Genomic DNA, 23312 nt, shown 5'->3' with positions numbered 1-23312 from the left:
TGCAATGAACTTGCAATGAATGTCAAATGGAAGATCGGCGCCATCTTGTGTTTCGGAGAGAAAACGCGTTATTAGTTTATTTAGCGCGAAAGTTTGACCGAAAGCAAAAAGAAAACATATTGACATAGGAACAAAAATACTATGGAAGTCAATGGCTGTTTTCCCCAAACATTCTTCAGTATATCTTTATTTGTGTTCAACACAAGACAGAAAACCAGACATGTTCAGAACAAGTGGATGTAAAAGCTTATTTTGGGTGGACTATTTCCCCAAATCATACTTAAACGTTGGCAAAAATTCTAAAACAAGTAAAATTAGTATTTCTTAGAAAGTCACAAAAAACATATGGTCACCCAAAGTTGTCTGGTCTTTAATGATCACCTCAAAATGTTGCTAATGAAACTTACCATTTTTTGCTTCGTTTTGGTTCATAATTGTTCATAAAAGCATTCAAATGTGAAATGTTTGCAAATTGTGGAATAAGCCATTCACCAAACATTTGTATGATCAAGCAAAAGACATTTGAAAAATGGTAACACTTTGGTAATACTAAGTACTAATTCTTACTATTTTGCACATTACTGCCTTAGATATTGGCACTTTGTTAGTAGCCTTATTCTACATTGCTAATCCCACTTATTACCTAAACTAATGCCTAATTATTAATAGGGAGTTATTAAGTAAACAAAGTCAGAGTTAATAGGTTTTTAATAGCAAGAATTGTACCTTAAAACAGTGTTTCTCAATCACGTTCCTGGAATCCCACCAACACTGCATGTTTTGGATGTTTCCTTTGTTTATTACACCCATTAGGTCTTTCAGTCTCTTCTATGAGCTGATGATCTGAATGTGTTAGGTGAAAGAGACCAGGTAACTGTGAAGAGCTGGTGGTGCTCCAGAAACATGGTTGAGAAACACTGCCTTAAAATAAATTGAGGCAGAAAAAAACAATAAACTGCAGGAATCATATTCCTATAATTTAATGGAACATTAGCAAAACATATTCTTAGCTGGGATATGAGTTAAAAACACTCATTTTATTATAAGTTTCATATTTATAACTCATGGATATTCACATTTGCTGGATATTCATCAGAAATTTAAACTGCAATTATTTGATTCACAATGAGGGGTGGCACGGTGGCTCAGTGGTTAGCACTGTCGCTTCACAGCAAGGTTGCTGGTTCAAGCCCCAGCTGGCCCAGTTGGCATTTCTGTGTGGAGTTTGCATGTTCTCCCTGTGTTGGCATGGGTTTCCACAGGGTGCTCCAGTTTCCCCGACAGTCCAAAGACATGCACTATAGGTGAACTGAATAAACTAAATTGTCTGTAGTGTATGAGTGTGTGTAAATGAGTGTGTATGGGTGTTTTCCTGTACTGGGTTGTGGCTGGAAGGGCATCCTCTGCATAAAATGCTGGATAAACATGCTTGCTTTGGAGAGGTTGAGATACATCAATAACAATAAACTGGAGATATTTGATGCTCAGTGATGGGTTGCAGAAGGAAAGGCATCCGCTGTGTAAATCATATGCTGGATAAGTCAGTGGTTCATTCCACTGTGGCAACCCCTGATTAATAAAGGGACTAAGCCTAAAAGAAAATGAATGAATTAACGTAGATATTTGCTAAAACATGGGGAAAGATATTAAAACACCTTAATGTATTGGAAAAAATGCAAGCATAACCAGTGACCCCTTTCAATAACATTATAATTAAAGATTGAGTGTAATTGATATTCTTTATTCATGATCTATAATGCTTTTAATAATGTGCCCAATCTATTATCATTCGATAATAAAACTAAAGTCAGGATAATGCATTTTTCTGGTAATATAAGAACAATGTTACTTTATAATTACTTTTATTTATGCATTACCTGACCAGCTCTATTATATTTTGCTTTCATGTGCATTTGTTTCTCTGGAGTTCTGTTGTCCTGTCATAGGTTAGTGTTTTTATGTATTGTATTTTGTATGTGTTATGTTCCATGAATGTCTCTTGTGGATACCATGGCTGTTTCTCAATATGCGTTCTTCAGCGGTCTTGCGTTCTCGTGTTCTTGTGTAACGTCATCATCAGCTGCCAAAGTTCAGTTCCAATACTTAAGACCGCAAGGACAGAGGACACGTGAAACTTAAAACTTATTTACCTCAGGAGTTTCCCTAAATGAAACGGTGAAAGTAAACATGACCATGGACATCTTAATAAAGGAATGAACACAATGGTGTTTGTTTGCTGAAAATTGTATTAAAATCTGTTTTGTTTATATTGTGCAACGTATATTTATAATGTTTTTATGCAGAGTATATATTTTTAAAAGGGGAAACCAATAAATCGTTGTATGAATGCTTTTAATGTTTAAATAATTTTCCATTAAAAAACGCGTGAAGGTCATGTGACCATGAGGAAGAACGCAGCATCTCATTCCTCAGAGGATACGTTCTCTGTTCTCATGGTCTCCTGAGTTCGTTCTTCCAAAGACACCTGGCAAGACCGGTATCCACAAGAACGTCCGTTCTCGCAATTGAGAAACAATTTTTTCTCCCTCTCTCTCCTCTCTCTTTAATTCTGATCAGGTGAAGTCAACCCTGTAAATTGGCTCTACTGATGGATTCTCTGTCCTGACTGGTCCATACAAAGGATTGGCTTGTGGATATAAGAAAGAGCTAGGATCTTTGGAGCAAGAATCCCTTCTGCTGGTTTGTTATTGGGGTTTCGTTTTTTGGTTAAATTGTTGATAATGTCTGTGAAGGCCTTTACTCCTCTTGTTAGAAGATTTGTTTAACCTAATTATGTGAGTTAACACCTAACCTGTTAGAAAGACCTGTTAGAATTGCCGGCAATAAGTCAGACTTGTTTCCAGTGCATGTTGGACTCCGGCAGGGCTGCCCTTTGTCACCAATTCTGTTCATAATTTTATGGACAGAATTTCAAAGTGCAGGCTGGAGGAGGTCCAGTTTGGGGACCACAGGATCTCATCTCTGTTATTCACAGATGATGTTGTTCTGTTGACTTCATCGAACATGGACATTCAGCATGCACTGAGGTGATTTGCTGACGAGTGTGACATGGCTGGGATGAGAATCAGCACCTCCAAGTCCGAGGCCATGGTGCTCCACTGGAAAAGGTGGTTTGCCATCTCCAGGTTGTGGGAAGTCCTTACCCCAGGTGGAGTTCATGTATCTTGGGGTTTTGTTCCCAAGTGAGGGAAGGATGGAACGTGAGATTGACAGGCAGATCGGTGCAGCAGTAAATCGGTCGATGTTCGTGTGTGGTAAAAAAGGAACTGAACCGAAAGGCAAAGCTCTCAATTTACCGGTCAATCTACGTTCCTACTCTCACCTATGGTCATGAGCTTTGGGTCACGACCGAAAGGACAAGATCTCGGATGCAAGCAGCCGAAATGAGTTTCCTCCACAGGGTAGCAGGGCGCACCCTTATAGATAGGGTGAGGAGCTCTGTCACCCAGGAAGAGTTAGGAGTAGAGCTGCTGCTCCTCCACATGGAGAGAAGTCAGCTGAGGTGGCTCAGGCATCTGTTTCAGATGCCTCCTGGATGCCTACCTAGGGAGGTGTTCCAGGCATGTCCCACTGAGAGGAGGCCTCGAGGAAGACCCAGCACGTGCTGGAGGAACTATGGTTGCTTTCACACCTGCCTTTTTTAGTTCTGTTGAATCGCACTAGAGTTTGTTTTCCCTCTTGGTGCAGTACGTTTGGGCAGGTGTGAATGTAGCAATCGCACTCAAGTGTGCAACAAAAGTGGACCAAAAAAAAACAAAAAGAAGACTGAGATCTCCTTGAAGAGTTGGTCTCGGTACGCTTCAAACAAACACTGGAGTGGTTAGTTTGTGCAGAGAATATGATCCGAACTAAAACAGACCCAACCGCAAAAAGTACTGCACCTTTTTGGACTAATCCAGGCCGATGCGCTGTGCATTATGGGATGTGGACAAAGAGCCTAGAATCACCAAAAGGCAACACTCAATAGAACGTTCTATTGCAACAGCAGCGCCCAGCACAGCCCCGTGATTCCACCATTCTGGAGTGAAAGAGATCGGCTGTCCATTAGATCTGCTGTCGCGATGGCAAGCAGCTGCTTTGTTTTTTATTTATATATTTAAAAAGCGTTAAAGCTGAGATACAACCAGAAAGACGACAATACAACACTTCATCAGAATCACAATCATCAGAACTTTTAATAGTTTATTTTACAGACTGCTGTTCTATTGGAATTTTCTTTCCAAAATGGCTGCCGCGTGACACTAGCTGCATCTAGAGTGGCTGTTTCCCCAAATCGCACTAGAGTGTCGCTTCATGGTGATTTTATGCTCTTTGATGTGGAGGAAAAATATTCGTTGACAACACTTTACCAACAATTTTAAACAGAGAGAGAGGGAAAAACATTACCTGATTGATCGTCTGTAATATTTCTGGAAGATGACCATGTCGCAGTTTAGCTAAATTAATTCATGCCTCTTCCTGAAGTGACTTGCGATGCGCCTTCGCCGTTTGCAATGCCTTAAAACATTGTTTTTCAGCCGCACTTCATTCTCGAATTGTATAGTTTGTCTAAAGTGATGTATACAAACTATATAGTACACTATGATCAGGGATACAATCAGCCAGTGCAGTTGTCCCTCCATAGTAAAAAGCGACATATTGTGTCTGCCGGATTATTTACTTGTGGGAGTTCCATTGGCATTTTCCCACATGTGAATTCTGACCAATCGAAAAGCAGTTTAGAAAATGCGTTCAACAACATCTGGCCAATGAGTGATGTGGGTTTTGTTACATGACTGCATTTTGTTTTTTTCTACTGGTTCGGATCAAAGCAATCAGCGGTGTGAAAAGGACCCAAAGACAACAGGAAATGCTACAATGTATCATTTGTTACCCTTGGTCTGGACCAAATGAACGGTACTACAGATGTGAAAGCACCCTATGTCTCTCGGCTGGCCTGGGAACGCCTCGGGGTCCCCCCGGAGGAGCTGGAGGAAGTGTCTGGGGAGAGGGAAGTCTGGGGTTCTCTCTTAAGACTGCTGCCCCCATGACCCGGCCCGGGAAAAGCGGTTGAAAATGAATGAATGTTAGAAAGAGTTTCTTTTTTTAACTTTGTTGCAAAAAGACTTGTTTGTTCAATTCATTGTTAATTTATTGTAAGCCGTAGGGAGGTGGTTGCCATTTTCTTTTGTCTAAGTTATCTCCTGTGTAAGAACAGAAAGGGAGTCAGTGCATTGTTTTGTTTTTTGTTTTCTTTTATTTACTAGTTTAGTTAGATTGAAGTTAGGATGTTTTGTTTATGTTGGCCTTGACCCCTCCTGAAGACTTGTTTGCTTATGTTAAATAAATGTATAGTTTTTTACGCTAAGCTTGTTGGTTTTGTGAGTCAGTAGAAGGGGAAATCTTTTAACCTCCACCACTTTTTTTTAACTCCTTTCCAACCCTAGACTGGGCAGGATGTAATATATGTAATATTATTGTATTGTTGTTATTTTTTCTTCTATATTTTGTTGTAGTTTTATAAAATGCAAAAAGCACATAAATAAACACCTAAAAAAAAACATATGCTGGAATAGTTGGCAGTTCATTCCGCAGTGGCGACCTCTGAAATAGAGACTAAACTGAAGGAGAATGAATGAATGATTCAGACTGCTTGAGCACAACTGCACCAAAAACGTGTTTTTATTTTAAAATGTTACAAAAACTGTAGTTTATCTACAAAAACAAAAGAAAACTGTACAAAATATAAAAGCCTCTGAAAAACTGAAACGTTTGTCATGATATTTCGCAAAAAGAGGCAGAGAAATAAATGTTTGACAATGAAAGAATTTCTGTGCATACAAAAAAAATCATAAATTAATTACTGAAGGGGAATAGAAGTCATCCTTCATCATATTTTTTTCAAACTAAACATTAAAACACAAACTTACCACCTTCTTGTCTGTTTTAATAAAAATGGGGTTAAAATCATATAAACATAAACATCTGAAATAACCCAACCCAAGCTATTATTCATTCATAGTCAGTTTTTCTTCCTTATTTATCAAACCTACATTAACATGACACAGACTCCTCCTCTTCCTCTTCAGTCGTCTTTGTTCCTTGTGCTTATGAACTCATTTCCAGCCCTTTCCTCTATTGGCCACAGAACAGCAAGTCTGAGGCTTAGAAATGTCAGAGCAGAACGAGTTGATTCCAGTCTTGAGCTCATCTCCACCCTTGAGTTTTCACAGAAGAGGAACCCACATGCTGCTTGAGTCACGTTTTTGAACAACAACAAAAAAAACCTTCTGACACCCTTCTCTATTTCTTCTGCAAGAATTTCATTTTATTTCCTGAAAACAAACAAACATAAACAAACATACTTGTGAGTAAAAGGATGAAAGTACAGTTGAAGTCACAATGATTTGCCCTCCTGTGAAATGTCTTTTCTTTTTCAAATATTTCCCAAATGATGTTTAACAGAACAAAGAGTTTTCCACAGTATTTCCTATAATATTTTTTCTTCTGGAGAAAGTCTTATTTGTTTTATTTTGGCTAAAATAAAAGTATTTTTTAATTAATTTTTTCAATATTATTAGCCCCTTTAAGCAAAGTATTTTTTCAACTGTCTACAGAACAAACTGCTGTTATACTATGTGCTCTTATTTAGTGATCTAAGCGCAAAGTCTAAAGCGCATGGTGCAAAAGCATTAAGGGTGTGTCCGAATGCACTTTTGCTATTTTAAGGATTTAAAAATACGCTCTGCGCCTCGGTGCATGGTCTAACAGGGTTGTGCTTATTCTCTTAATGAGTTATGGGTGTGTTTTGAGCATAACGTGCATTAAACCAATCAGAGTCTCATTTCCCATTCCCTTTAAGAGTCAAGTTGTTTCGCGCCATGGTGCATTTGATATTCACTGGCGGACTTTATAAAAGGAAATATTGAACGCTTCACTAGCGAGAAAACAGTTAAACAGACCATCTGCAGACCGAGGATAAAGAACGAGCCTCATCTATTTGGCCTCTTTACTTTTACTCTTTACTTTACTCCTTTACTTTCATGGATAAGGAAATGGTGTTGTACGCTCTCCACTAAAGACATCCTTTAGCCTACATATTTCATTTTGTTTGTTAAGCGTAAAGATTTGTTTCAAAACTGTTTCTAAAATCAGTTCTCATTTCCAGCAAATGAATAAATGCATAATAATAATGAAGTGTGGTCAAAACTGAGTTATATCCAAACACACGTCCTATTTTTATGCCCCATATGGTGATGCATACTTCTCCAAAACCCGACAGGTGGACAAATCTAAACTTGTTTTTATTAAAACAAATTTAAATATGCATATTTTATATAGTACTTTTAATAATAATATCAATACAAATGCAAGTTGTCATGTATAAACTGAAAAAAGCCCCCCCGAGATGAAGGCGGCATCGTTTTTATATTTATGTAGAAAATAATAATTTTTGTAATATTTTAATCTTTAACTTTTTTCATATGTAAAGATATTTTTGTATTGCTGTACATCCTGTGTGTATTGAGCAATGTGTGTAAGTGTTTGACCTAATGCGCTTTGAGCTGGACTTTAGAGCAGCTTTTAGTTTGTCAATGGCTCTATCTGTTTCATATGCTCAAAATAGCAACAATGCGCCAATAATGTGCCTTAACACACCTACTTTATAGACCAGCACACCCTCGAGTCCAAAAGTAGTGCAAATGGATTTACTATTTAAACAACAAGGCACAAAATGTGAAAATTATGGTTGCGCTGGTTTGAAAATAGCAATAAATCACGCCAAACATGTCTTGCAACTTATTGCACCGGGAGTATGATAAGGCCCAATGATTTGTCTAATTACCCTAACTAACCTAATAGTTAAGCCTTTAAATGGCACTTTAAGTGAATACTAGTATCTTAAAAAATATCTAGTCAAATATTATTTACTGTCATCATGGCAAAGAGAAAATAAATCAGTTATTAGAAATGAGTTATTAAAACTATTATATTATACTTAGAAATGTGTTGAAAAAATCTTCTTTCTGTTAAAACAGAAATTGGCAGAAAAATATACAGGAGGGCTAATAATGCTGACTTCAACTGTAAGTACTTCTCTGTCTTTACTGTTTCATTTGAGGGTGATTAAAAAGCCACAGAAAAGATTTACCGAGGCCTTTGAGAAATCTGTTGACTCCGCTGGTTTCAGGTTCAGGATACGAATCCAGATATTCTGCAGCTCTCAGTTCAAACAAGCCTGTTAAAACAGAATGAAACATGACTTAAAGGGTTAGTTAGGTTACCTAGTTAGTTTAATAGGTTACCTACAAACTATTTATTCACTTTCAAGTAAATAGCTTTATGACCTTTTTTCTGTTGAACACAAAAGAAGATATTTTGAAGAATGTTGCTAAGTAATAACCATTGACTTCCATAATAGGAAAAACAAATACTATGGCAGGCAATTGTTACCGGTTTCATTTTTCAACATGACTTCTTTAATGCTCGATAGAAAAAAGAAACAAGTTCGTGACAAGTGAAGGGTGAGTAAATGATGACAGAATGTTCAGTTTTTAGGTGAACTATCGCTTTAAAGTCCCTGTGAATTCAACATTGAAGTTTTTTACCTTTTATTAGGAATGTGATGGCCTTAAACCAGTCATAAGCTGACACTTTTGACAACATGTAATCCTCCAGAATGTGTCTGTGAAGTTTCAGCTCAAATACCACACAGATTAGTCATTATACTATGTTAAATTTGACACCTTTCGAATTTGATCAAAAATAGAGATTTCATGTGTGCTTTTAAATGCAAATGTGTTGTACCCTTAAACCCAACTGTCATTGGTGATGAGCAAATCATATTAAAATGTATGAATTGGATCATACAAATTCATATGACTTAGCCACTAAAACAAAAAGGTACGAATTGGCGTGACCTAGTGTTGGAAATTCATTTTAAAATCAGTTTTATTGCATTGTGCATAGTATTTTGCAAGGCTTTTGCACATAACATGTATATTGAAAAGGAAAAAACAATGATGCATTGCATGAATATTGTAGTGTTTAAATGATTTTCCATTACAATGCGTTTAGATCTGTGACCATCAGGACGATCGCAGCATCTCAATTCTCATACTAAATGTTCTGTGTTCCAGTGGTCTACAGAGTTTGTTCCTCCAAGATAACTTGGCGAGTTCATTCTCTGCATTCTTGGATTTGATAAACAGCCTAAGTCCTTCCGTTTCACTGGAAATTGTCAACTCATTAAATAGCACTGCATTTTTAAGACGCTTCTGTTAAACTAGGGCGACCTTCATGCACATGCCGGGTCTAGTTAACCTCCAGCACTTGTGTTCAGATTGTCGTTCACTGATAAGCTTAGTAAAATAGAGTTCAAACATGAAATTTATTAAATTTGATGATAAAGAAATTGAGATTGAGATTGTTCTGTGACATTGACAACTGTTTGCATCTATTCTCAGTGAATTACAGCAGAGTTGTAAATGCTGCATGTGAAAATATCACATATAATAACGTTTTTACTCCAAACTTACTGAATAACTTCAGTCGAGTGTTTGAAATAAATCCTTCCGTGAGATGATTCTGTAGTCGTGTGTTTAATAGTAACGTTGAACCAATGAAAGCAGTTAAATCTTCTGTTTATAATGCAAGGCTCTTGGGATTTACTGGGTTTCTTATTCCTGGGTGTTTGGAGCTTGTGTGTGAGTGCGCCCTCTGGCCTTTGGAGGAGATTTACTGCTGATCACACAACCATGCTTTCCTGACAATATATGCATGACAATCGTAGCTTTCGCTAAATCAAGTTTGCAATTCAATTTGGATTAATTGCCCAGCTCTAGTTTGGCCTTAAAGTAATAACTCCAAAGTCCTCTGTCCATTAAAACAATTATTATACTAGCCCAAAGATGTTACTTTGTTCATTAGAAGTCTTAAAAGCAGAATAGATTGATATTAGCTGTTAAAGGTTCACTAAGAAAAACTTACCAAACGTTGTTGATATCTGATACTAATGTTCATATACTAAAACTGCAATTCATCAAAATTCCGCTAGTCCTGGCTCCATAATAGAGGAAATTTCTATTGACCCCAATGTTAAAATAGCCAACTTTACAGAAGAAAAAAGGGTGTTTACAGCCTGGTACAAAGAACGATTTTGGTATATATAGCTAATATTACACTTCATTACAACTCTGAGGGGAGTGAATTTTTTTATAACTCATCCATTTCCTTTATATCAAGTTATATTAAATATGCATAATTAAAGGCGTGGCCACTTGAGTGACAGCTAGGTCTCACTTCACTTCAGCTGATTCCGGCTGATTAGCCACTGAACCCTTTTTTGGTTACCTCCGGTTGGCGTGATGATGCGTGAACAAAATGGCTTCATTTACGCTCCTCAGAAACATATGGGCAACATTATGGATACTACGTCCATATCTTTTACAGTTTATGACTAAAACAAACATGCCCAAAAACGCAAAAGACCACATCCCTTTGGAAGCCTCTGCCATCATTACATCATTATTACCCATACAAAATCACTGATTGAAATTGTTTCCAACAATATCATCCTTCAGTGTTGCAAGCGTTATAGTTGTGTGTACTTCCATATTCTCAGAGAATTACATCATTATTTAAAGGGTCGTGACATTTGCAGTTTTGAAAGCTTCCCACAAATGCATGATGCAAATCACCATAACATGCAACAATTGAAGCTTGGTGTATATAATACAAACAAACATGCACCCTATAAATCGCTACAATTTAACCCTTGTGTACTGTTAAAATTGACTACACTTTCATTATGTTAGTGGCTGTTTTTGCCCCGATGACTTCCATTATAATGACATTTTTTGATTGCAAAGCCATGACACCATATTAGCATGCATTCTTGATTGTTGATGTTTTTCCCTGTAGTGAAGAGGTCAAATTTGTACTTTTTACCGTTGATCATCAGTTGGCAGCATTAACCCTTTAGACAGGCCTGTGCAAAAAAGTTTCAGATTTTTATATGGAGGTCTATGGAGTAAAACAACAAATTAAAGCCTGCGTGCATAAACACACTTACTATGTTTTGAGAGCTGAACTGCTTATTTTTATCTTCTCAAACTTATCAAGGTAAGTCCGCAAAGGTCTGTCTTACACTCTCAAGTAGGTCAACAGAAGTATGTGAGTGTGTAAAGTCAATGGGGCAAAAACAGCCACGAACATAACGAAAGGGTAGTACATTTGCTCAGTGTATTGTTAATTTGTGAACATTTTCAAAGAATTTTCCCAAACTATGTGTCAAAATAAGATTTGTCACCAAAAAATTGTTCAATTTGCTAAAACACAGGGAAAGTTGTGGCCAAAATCAGACTCAAAGTCAACCCAGAGTGGATGAAAACGACCCAACAGCACACAAGGGTTAATACTAAAATTACACATGCGTTTGTAAAAATGTGTTTTTAACAACGTTTATTATCTGGTTTTGTTTATATAAGCAGTTTGATCAGCTATATGTCAAGGAGATATAAAGACCATACACACTCAATTGCAAATCATATTTGTGTTGAAGACTCAGGATATCTGGATGAGAATTCATGCCAAGCAGAAGCTCTTACAAAGCAAAATCAAACACTTGCAATCCATAAATGCATCTCTCATCTACTTCACAGTGTCTGTCATAGGAAATCTATGCATGCTGTCATGAAAAATTAAGCAATGTATCTTCTTATTGGACAAGGGCACGCATAATGATGAATAATTATGAGACGATGACAGATCCTCAATTATAGTTAAGTCCAGGAGATGTATACAGCAGAAAAAAATTCTCTCATACAATTAAAATTAATGAATGTTAACATTATCTTCTATGATGTCCAACACTAAGGCAGCACGGTGGCTCAGTGGTTAGCACTGTCACCTCACAGCAAGGTTGCTGGTTTGAGTCCCGGCTGGGTCAGTTGGCATTTCTGTGTGGAGTTTGCATGTTCTCCCCGTGTTGGCATGGGTTTCCTACGGGTGCTCCAGTTTTCCGCACAGTCCAAAGACATGCGCAATAGGTGAATTGGGTAAGCTAAATTGACCGTAGTGTATGAGTGTGTGTGAATGTGAGAGTGTTTGGGTGTTTCCCAGTACAGGGTTGTGGCTGAAAGGGCATTCGCTGTGTAAAACTTATGACAAAATAGTTGGCGGTTCATTCTGTATTCTGGAATTATGGAATGAGCTGGAAAATGTACATTTATGATCTTTATGGGTCAATTTTGAGCAGCTGCACAGACCTAAATAAATAAAGAGACAGATAGACGGACAGACAGACGGATAGACACAAATATAGACAGGCAATCAGAATGATAGATAGACAGACAGACAGACAGACTAACAGACAGATAGATGAATTGCTGTGAAGCTCTAAATTGAGCTCAGGTACATTCTGTTTCCACTGATCATTCTTGAGATGTTTCAGCAGCTTAATTGGAGTTCATCTGTGGTAAATTCAGTTGACTGGACATGTTTGAAAAGGCATACTTGTGTCTATATAAGGTCCCAGGGTTGACAATGCATGTCAAAGCACAAACCAAGCATAAAGACAAAGAAATTATCTGTAGACCTCCCAGACAGGATTATCTCGAGGCACAAGGCTGAAAGGGGTTACAGAAAAATTTCTGCTGCTCTGAAAGTTCTAATAAGCACAGTGGCCTCCATCATCCATAAGTGAAATATGCTTGGAACCACCAGGACTCTTCCTAGAGCTGGCTGGCCACCTAAGCTGAGTGATCAGGAGAGAAGGGCCTCAGTCAGGAAGGTGATCAATAATCCGATGGTCACTCTGTCTGAGCTCCAGAGTTCTTTTGTGGAAAGAGGAGAACCTTACAGAAGGACAATCATCTGTGCAGCAGTCCACCAATCAGGCCTGTATGGTAGAGTGACCAGACGAAAGCCACTCCCTGCCTGGAATTTGCCAAAAGGCATCCGAAGGACTCTCAGACCATAAGAAACAAAATTCTCTGGTCTGATGAGACTAAAATTGAACTCTTTGGAGTGAATGCCAGGCGTTACGTTTGGAGATAATCAGGCACCACTCATCACCAGGCTAATACCATCCCTACAGTGAAGCATGGTGGTGGCAGCATCATGCTGTGGGGATGTTTTTCAGCAGCAGGAACTGGAAGACAGTTCCCAGGATAGAGGGAAAGATGAATGCAGCAATGTACAGAGACATCCTGAAAAAAAAACCTGCTTCAGAGTGCTCTTGATCTCAGACTGGGGCAACGGTTCATCTCCCAGCAGGACAATGACCCAGAGCACACTGCCAAAATATCAGTGGAGTGGCTTCACAACAACTCGGTGAATGTCCTTGAGTGGCCCAGCCAGAGCCCAGAATTAAATCCTATTGAACATCTCTGGAGAGATCTGAAAATGGCTGTACATTGTCGCTTCCCATCCAACCTGATAAAGCATGAGAGGTACTGCAAAGAGGAATGGGCAAAAATTCCCAAAGACAGGTGTGACAAGCTTGTAGCATTATATTCAAAAAGACTTGAGGCTGCAATTGCTGCCAAAGGTGCATCAACAAAAAACTTGTGATTTTTCAGGCTTTTTATTTTTGATAAATTTGCAATAATTAAAAAAATATATTTTTTCACATTTCATTATGGGGTATTGTGTGTAGAATTTTGAGGTAACAAATGAATTTAATCCATTTTGGAATAAGACTGTAACAAAAAAAAATGTGGAAGAAGTAAAGTGCTAGGAATACGGATGGACGGACGGACAGACAGACAGATAGATGAGGATTAAAACCTTAATCATTCTTGCTGTGAAATGACCTTTAAACAGGCTTTATTTCTCCTCTTACCTTTAACTCCTCCTTTTCTGAGTTCTCGGTCCTGAATGAATCCAGCAAACATCTGTGTGTCCATGAAGAGCTGCAGGAGCTGCCGGACGCCTCTGGATGGGTGAGACTTTCTAAAAGCGTCTCTCTGCAGTTCTCTGGTCCCGCCGGGTCCCGAGTCGCTCATGTTGAGAGAATAATGGCCCACGATCTCCACGAAAAACCACACAAACGCCTCCGACACCAACGTGCTCAAGTCTGACTTATCTGAGAGGGGAATAAAACCACAACGACACTGCATTGACAACCATAGCTTATAATCTTTGTAATTTTAGCTACCGTTCTTATTAATTAATAATAAATATTAAGTGTCGTTAAGTAAAATAAATAATAAGGGTCTGTATAATTTTACATCTACATAGGATTTCTTTAGTTTCAGTTATTTTAGCACATGCTAATACATGCATATTTTTAAGTACAATATTTTTAAATATGCAGAAATAAAAGACATTTTCTGGACAAATTGTTTTTTAGATTAGATTTTTAATAGTTTTTTACAAATTAGCTTTATCACAAGTAATAAACGTGGTTTTATATTTTTCATTTTATTTAATAAATATCTTTTTATAAACACTATAATTTTATCTACATTTTAGTAATTCTGTTTATTTTATTTCTAAGTAAATGTCTATATTTATATGTGTGTGTGTGTGTGTGTGTGTGTGTGTGTGTGTGTGTGTGTGTGTGTGTGTGTGCCGGTCATATAATTAGAATATCTTCAAAAAGTTGATACTAATCCCTTTTCAAGAACTGAAACTTGTATAATGCATACATTTAATCCACACAGACTGATATATTTCAAGTGTGTATTACTTTTAATTTTGATGATTTTGATGACAACTACTGAAAACCCCAAATTCTGTATCTCAGAAAGTTATAATATTGTGAAAAGGTTCAGGAGTGGCACGGTGGCTCAGTGGGTAGCACTGTCGTCTCACAGCAAGAACGTCGCTGGTTCGAGCCTCGGCTGGGTCATTTCGCATTTCTATGTGGAGTTTGCATTTTCTCCCCGTGTTCATGTGGGTTTCCTCTGGGTGCTCTGGTTTTGCCCCACAGTCTAAAGACATGCGCTATTCACCTTATTCTCCGCGTACGAGTGGGTGCAGCCATTTGAATCATTTTGGCTCGAAACTTCCAGTCTCATTCACTTCCATTCATTTTTAAACGTTAAAAACAGCTCGTTTTGCTGCTGGGTGTTGCAAACTGATATTTTCTTATTATATTATTCTACTTTGTCTATATAGTTGACCGTTTTCTGCCGTTTATTATTCCTAGTCATTTCTCCCATAGGCAACTGAATCGGAAGTTCTAAAACAGTCGCAAAAACGAGCGCACTTCAGCATTGAAGAATAAGGTCAATAGGGGAATTGGGTGAGCTAAATTGTCCGTAGTGTATGTGTGTGAATGAGAGTGTATGGGTATTTCCCAGTGATGGGTTGCAGCTGGAAGGGCATCCGCTGTGTAAAACATATGCTGGATAAGTTGGTGGTTCATTCCACTGTGGCGACCACAGATTAATAAATGGGCCTAAGTTGAAAAGAAAATGAATGCATGAATGAAAAGGTTCAGTATTAAAGACACCTGGTGCCACACTCTAATCAGCTAATTAACTCAAAACACCTGCAAAGGCCTTTAAATGGTCACTCAGTCTAGTTCTGTAGGCTACACAATCATGGGGAAGATGGCTGATTTAACAGAACTGTGAAACAAAACCTATTCAAAAATGTTGGGGAGATTCACGCAGAGTGGACTGCAGCTGGAGTCAGTGCTTCAAGAACCACTTCGCACAGACGTATGCAAGACATGGGTCAATCCACTCTTGAACAACAGACAGTGTCAGAAGTGTCTCGCCAGAGCTAATTTCCAAATGCTCCATTTCCTGGAAAGCAGGGTCCCAGAGTCTGGGGAAAGGGAGGAGAGGCACGCAATCCACATTGCTTGAGGTCCAGTGTAAAGTCTCCACAGTCGGTGATGGTTTTGGGTGCCATGTTATCTGCTGGTGTTACTCCACTGTGTTTTCTGAGGTCCAGGGTCATTGCAGCTCTATACCAGGATGTTTTAGAGCACTTCATGCTTCCTGCTGCTGACCAACTTTACGGAGAAGCAGATTTAATTTCCGACAGGACTTGGCACCTGCAAACAGTGCTAAAGCTACCAGTACCTGGTGTTAGATTTTGCTGTATTTGGCTTAACTGCTCTTGGGTGGCTCACCAATGTATTAGATGACTCTAATACATAAAATAATACAGTAAACACAATACAATAGCAAATACAATAAATAAGCTGACCAAAGTTCCTACCGAAAGAAGTCTTTATTGAAGACAGTGAACAGTGTAGTTCCTCAGCAGTGATGTTAACTCGTCTGTCTTCATGTAACTTAACCCAAGTACTGTCTGTAAGACACTACTTTATAGCAAAGGATATGGCACCCCGGAGATTACAAAACTGGTTTGCTTGGGTCACAACCCTTGAGTTCCTGTAGCCCATTAGGTTCACAACTTTTCAGATGCAGATACTTGTTTGCATATGAAACAAGCCATACGATCTTTCACTTGTTTAAAGCCCATGGTATCCCTTTTCTTAACTGGCCAGCAAACTCGCCTGACCTTAAAAATCTATGCTTAAAATCTTAAAAAAGAATTTGCGATATGCCAGACTCAACAATGCTGAAGAGCAGAGGCCAATATCAGAGCTACCTGGGCTCTCATAATACCCGAGTAGAGTCACAGACTGATCCACTCCATGCAACACTGCATTGCTGCAGCCCCAACTAAGTATTGAGTGCTGTGCATGCTCATAGTTTTCATGTTCATACTTTTCAGTTGGCCAAGATTTCAAAAAATCCTTTCTTTGTATTGGCCTTAAGTTATATTATAATTTTCTGAGATACTGAATTTGGGGATTTCATTAGCTGTCATCAAAACCATCAAAATTAAAAGAAGTATACATTATACAAGTTTCGCTTCTTGAATGGATTTAGTGAAATCCACTTTTTGAAGATATTCTAATTATATGACCAGCACATGTATGTATGTATGTGAAAAAAAGCTGCATAGGGCAAAAATGAACTTTAAATAAGAATTTTGTAGCTTTTAGTCCATATCTATGAGTTCTGAGGCCATTTAAAGTGCAAATCTGAAATTTATATTGAATTTATACAGAACCAAAAATAGAATACATAACCAGATGTTTACTACTATATAAAACACAGCCTGCTTAACATTAACAAACCTAACACTTATCAGCACAGAAAAAACTTATGGTCCTTTAATATTTACACTGAATTTTTTTTTCAAGCAGTACTTCATCTAATTAAAAATTACCTTTCATTTCAGTTTAATATTATTTGTTTTATTTTTCAAGTAATATATTTTAAGTTCAAAACATAGTTAAATATAAATGTTTTTGATTAAGAGCTCAACTAAGAAACATTTGTTTTGACCAATGTAAAATTTTAAGGTTACTCAAACAGTAATAACCTGGCCCACAGCACTATAGCCAGGTGCATCATGAGGAATGGTTTAGAGTTAGTTTATGTGTTATATTAGTTAAAATACATGGGTTGTTTTGTTATAAAATTTATGTGTGCTTATGTTTGAGTTGGCTTCTGTGATTTAAGCTCAATATTTCATTTATTTATAAAATATTGGCCATAAATAAATTCAGTTCAATCCACCTTTATTTGTATAGCGCTTTTACAATGTAGATTGTGTCAAAGCAGCTTCAGATAGACGATCATAGTAAATTGAAAAAGTGTCAGTTCAGTTTTTAGAGTTGAAGTTCAGTTTAGTTTCATTCAGTGTGGTTTAATAATCACTACTGAGAGTCCAAACAAAGAGCAAATCCATCGATGCGCAGCTCCACAAGTCCCGAACCATGCAAGCCAGTGGTGACAGTGGCGAGGAACAAAAATTCACCAATTGGCGAAAGTGAAGAATTAAAAACTTATGGCCAAACGTCTTGTGCAGAGCTGCAGTCTAGGCGCCAGAGGCTGGAGTTAACGAGGGTGGTGTGTAAAGGAAGAACCCCGGTGGTATAATCTTGTTAGGGGCTATTCATGTTCTGAGCTCAGAATAAAAAAAGTTAACCGACAGTGCTGCCTCCTACCTGCCAGATTGCTGATAACAGAGACACTCGGGGTTCTGTGGTGTATGGGACATGAGTGTTCTCCTAGCTCCAGTTGCCCACATACAGCAATCATTACAATATGCTTTGTAATTTTATGGACTTAAAAAATATATTGTTTAAGGCAAATTATTTATTTTTCATTGGTTCAGGTGAACATATTTAGATGTGAAACCATTACCCAATATTTTTTTCATTGGATGAATGAAGATTTTATGGGAATTGTTGTTTTGATTAAAGCTACATCTTCTTGTTTAGAACAAAAAGAGAATTTCAATTAATTGACTTTCTTCAACATGTTTTGTACCAGGTTATATATATTTTTTCTCATGGAGATAGAAAATATTGTTTAAGGCAAATTATTTTTCATTGTATCAAGTGATAAAATTTAGACGAGACCCATTACTAGGCCCACATGGAATTTGCGCATGCAGAATTCCACAGACTTTCCGCATATTTTTAGTCCATCATTAATTCTGTTTATTTGCTTGAGTAAATGTGTGTAAATCTATATTTATTCAGTTTTTAAATTAATTTCAGTAATATTATTGATTAATATGAAAAATTTCATCTGATTTTTGTGCAATGCAGTTTGTACAGTAATTTTTTCTGTCTTTTAGTAGATATATTATATGAGAGACTTGCTTTGTTTACCAAATAAAGTGAATCTAATTGGCTTTGCATTTTAAACATTAAATAAAAGTTAAAAATATATATTATTTTTTATTTCATATAATAAGGTTTTAGTTATGATACTCCCAAAATAATTCTGCAGAAATCCGCAGATTTTTACCAAACTTCTCCGCTGAAATAGCTAAAAACGTCCGCAGATTCCATCTGGCCCTAGCCATTACTCTAATTTTTTTTAAATGGATGAATGAAAGCTTTTTTTACTCTGTAGCATACCCAGTGTAATGACCATTTTGCATTGTCTGTCTTAAAGAAACACCTGACATCATAATTATCAGCTTATTCCTGACCTCAGTGGCCTAGTTTAACGGTTAGTTACTCATCACGCCGTTAATGAACAGATCACAGCTCATCTGATACAATAAGACAATGGACCAAACCTTCAATCACACAGTTGAAACTGGTTTTAAGCTCTGATTCAGATGATGTGAAAAGAAAAAAGTGCACGTGTTCAGTCTGACCTCCTCTTCTGTCTCTGCGGTTTTGTTCCAGTATCTCCTCTCTGTTCTCCAGGATCTCTTGAAGAGCTGCCTGCAGTTTACTGGGCAAAATACAGTCCTCGTCTCCAAGCTGAGAGAAAGATGAAAGCAAATTTATTTAAAAAAACAACAAAAAACTGATTTTAGAATCTAAACACATAATTAGAGACTGAAAGTGCAATTTGAAAACACTAAAAAACACACACAAACAAGAATTTAAGAAGTATATAGGCAAGCAAAAACAAAAGATTTGCAGTACCATTTAAATGTTTGGTGTCAGTAAGATTATGTTATATTAGGTTTTTTAATGTTGTTTTTATGTTGTTATGTTTTTATGTTATGCTATCGTTATGTTTTGTAATGTTAAATTATGTTATTATGATGGTTGACAATTCATAGGAGTGCCGTTTCAACATTCTAGAAATTCTAAAAATTGAAAACCTGGTGTAATTAAAGAACTCAAACATTCTTCTCCAGAGTATCAAAGATTCGTCTTTTTGTATCTTGTTGTACATATTGAAAGGGGAGTTTAAATTGCTATGAAAATAATATTAGGCATAATAATAATAATTATAATGTCCCAATCAATTGATAGCGAAAGACAGCAGAATGCAGTTTGGGTAACTTTAGTGACTTCACTGGCAATTGTTCTTCTCAATATCATTATTTTTTGTAAAACTACAACAGAGAGGGGAAAAGTATGTATATATTAACATTTATTTTAATATGTTCAATTCAGCCAGCTGTAAAACTTTACTAATGCACATTTTTTACACAAATCTTATTATGCATATGAGCAAAATCTATTCATGTGACCATTTGAATTGAATATTAGCAAAATTATCATATTTACACCCCCAGCATAACGTGTAAGTCATGAAGAAGTGTTTGCACAACAAAATACAGGTGGTATAAAACCGATTATAATCAAATGACCCAAAATGACACTTACGGATATTTATTACAACGTTTAAATCAGCCACAAAAGTAATCAGCATGTGCACACTGACCGCACACTAAGAGAAACCGAAAGTAACCAGAATATATAGCACAGTACCTTCAATGTCCAGTGAGTGGGGGAGGATCAAAACCACATGCAACTTTATATTTTTGAAGTCAGTTGCGGGCTGGAGGAAGGAGGAGGTGGGGTCGCAAATAGCCCGCAGGCCGGCAGTCCGAGACACCCGTGTTATTGTTATGTTTTTATGTTATGTTTTTTTTATGTTGTTGTTATGTTATTATGTTATTATTTTATATAAAAATATATAAGCAACTGTTTAAAATATTTCTTATTATTTGTACAATTAATAAATGTTTCTTAACCATATAATGACCATATTAGCATATAGAACATTCAGTTTTGCATTGTAGGAATAAATCATATTTTTAAATGGATCAAAATACAAAATAATTTACTTATTTATTCATTAATAACATGTTACATATTAATGCAGGCTTGGCGAGAACAACAAGCTTTCATGAATGTTGGAAACTGGTAACCATCCATAGTAGACATCTATAGTAGGACAAATACTATGGAAGTCAATGGTTCCACCATTTTTCAACATATCTTCTTCATATGTTCAACAGAAAAAAGAAACACAGGCAGGTTTGAAACAAGTGAAAAGTGAGTAAACGATGACAGAACTTCCAGTTTTGGGAGAACTGTCCCTTTAAAAGCGTCACGTTTATGTCTCTGACTTACAGTAATGCACAGTTACTCAGGCCCTGACTTGAGTTTCAAACCGCACCCTTACGAACACACACGCACTGGTGACACTTTCACAATGACACACCCTTGCACTATTAAGGAACTAAACCAGCATACACACCTGAACGACAAACTTGTCCGTACACAAATCCACAATAAGCACCTGTGGGGGAATAAAGGGAAAAAAGGAGAAGAAAGGTCAGAATCACGTCAGCTCAGAAACACTGATTATGTAACAAATGCGTGTGGCTTTTATGCTCTTTTCAAACAGAAAGCATAAGCAAAAATGCATTCAATCACATAAAGTTGATATAAACGTCACTAGGTAACAGGCCTGACAAGAACCTCATGCTGAAATGTTACATAAGGTTTATTAGCATGGTAGTTTTCATTTCAGTATTAACTTGTGTTCAAATGTGCATGTTAAGGTGGTTGAGAGAGCTCAAATATGCTGCAAGTTAAGAAAACAAAAGTAAATATAAAATACATTGGGCCCAGTGGCGTAGCGGAATATGCGTGGACACCCCGCAAGGGTTAAAGATGGGGGCCCCAGGTGAAGAGTGGGGTGAGGGGTGGGGGTGAGGGGGTTCAAGAGGGCCACGCTGTTTAAATAGCAAATTCATTTGTGCCATTTTGTGGACTCAAGGGTGTGCTGGTCTAGAAAGTAGGTGTGTTAAGGCGCATTGTTGACGCGTTGCTATTTTGAGGAACTGAAATAGACCACATCATTGACCAACTAAAAGCTGGTCTTATGTCCAGCGCAGGGTGTGTTAGTTATGCATTTATGCAGGTCCAAACACTTACACACATTGCTTAATACACAGAGAATGTACAGCAACACACAAATATCTTTACATATGAAAAAAATAAAAGGATTAAAATGTTACAAAATTATTATTTTCTACATAAAAACCACTGCCTCCGTGCCTTCTTCACCTCAGGGGGCTTTTTTCAGTTTCTTCATGACAATTAGCATTTGTATAATGTTATTATTACTATCAGTATTATTTATTACATGCATATTTATATTTGTTTTAATAAAAACAAGTTCAGATTTGTCCATCTGTCGGGTTTTGGAGACGTCTGCGTCACTATATGGGGAATAAGAATAGGACGTGTGTTTGGATATAAGTTAGTTTTTTGACCACACTTCATTATTATTGTTTATTTATTCATTTGCTGAAAATTAGAACTAAATTTAGAAATAGTTTTGAAACATCTTTGTGCTTAGCAAACGAAATTAAATATGTAGGTTAATGGATGTCTTCAGTGGAGTGCGTACAACATCATTTCCTTATCCACGAAAGTAAAGGAGTAAAGTGTAAAGGTAAAGAGAAAGTAAAGAGGCTGAATGGTGGAGACTTGTTCTTTATTCTCGCTACAGATGGTCTGTTTACCTGTTTTCTCGCTAGTGAAGCGTTCAGTTATTCCACTTACAAAGTCCGCCATGTAAATAACAAATGTGCCATGGCGCAATGCATCTGACTCTTAAAGGGAATGGTAGATGAGACTCTGATTGGTTTAATGCACGTTATGCTCAAAACACCATGCGCCATGGCGCAAACCATATTTTTCCGTCCTTAAAATAGCAAAAGTGGATTCGGACAAGCCCTTAATGTTTTTCCGCCATGCGCTTTAGACTTTGCACCTAGATAGTTAAAATAGAGCCCTAAGTGACACAAAGTGAAACATTTTGAAAACATTTTTATCAGTTTGATAACACTTGTGCGTGCAAAAAACATGCAAATATAGAAACATGCTGCAAGAAAAAAAAAAAAAACATGCACAAAGAAAAACACTGACAAACTGCAAAAACATGCATATGTAAATTCTCCTAAAACATGCAAATAAATCATTTATGACTTTTATCATTTTTGGTGACCCCCGACGCATTTCTGTTGTGGTCTGCGCTATTTACAGCGTGTTGCTGTAGTTGTGTTTTAAGAATATACATGAACGTGTGTTTTCAAACTGATGATGATGTTTCCACAATTCGTTAGTGTTTTTTTTATTTGTTTTTTTTATTTGCATCGTGTTTGAACTCTCTCAGCCACTCTATTATCTTTCAATCACTTGTGTTCAGATTTAGTTTTGACCCTTTCCTCTTTTTTTTTATCATGTTTTTAAATACTTCAGAAATTGGACAAGCTCAAACCATTTTAGATCACATTTACACCTGTATTTAGTGTCGTTCACTTTTGACTGCATCAATGAAAAAGCATCTTAACTTTTGACGGTCATTATTACATATTCAGGTCTTTAGTGACCCGGATCTATTTATCAAACACAGATAGATCAATGATTGTTGGAATAGCATAAACTCCCCTGACACATTAATAACTATCATAAAAGACTAAAATCTTCTCAGTTTTTTGGAACTTAGAAAGGTTTCAATTTCACAATCATCATCAGAGCACAAGTACAG

The 23312-nt window shown here is 37.1% G+C and overlaps 1 protein-coding gene across 1 annotated transcript in view; it reads right to left on the bottom strand.

Annotated features, from left to right (window-relative positions):
* Window positions 1–5703: 5703 nt before the first annotated feature.
* The window catches only part of LOC130233258 (DENN domain-containing protein 2C-like), a 52369-nt gene continuing 34760 nt past the window's right edge, over window positions 5704–23312 (bottom strand). Inside the window, 5 exon segments of the mRNA XM_056463210.1 lie at window positions 5704–6335; window positions 8153–8239; window positions 13847–14089; window positions 19159–19267; window positions 21009–21050. Coding sequence (XP_056319185.1) covers window positions 6304–6335; window positions 8153–8239; window positions 13847–14089; window positions 19159–19267; window positions 21009–21050 — 513 coding nt within the window. The 3' untranslated portion in view covers window positions 5704–6303.

The sequence above is a fragment of the Danio aesculapii genome, chromosome 8 (assembly GCF_903798145.1).
Source record: "Danio aesculapii chromosome 8, fDanAes4.1, whole genome shotgun sequence".
NCBI lineage: Eukaryota > Metazoa > Chordata > Actinopteri > Cypriniformes > Danionidae > Danio > Danio aesculapii.
The sequence above is the reverse complement of the archived record's forward strand: the minus strand, read 5'-3'. Positions and strand labels throughout refer to the sequence as shown.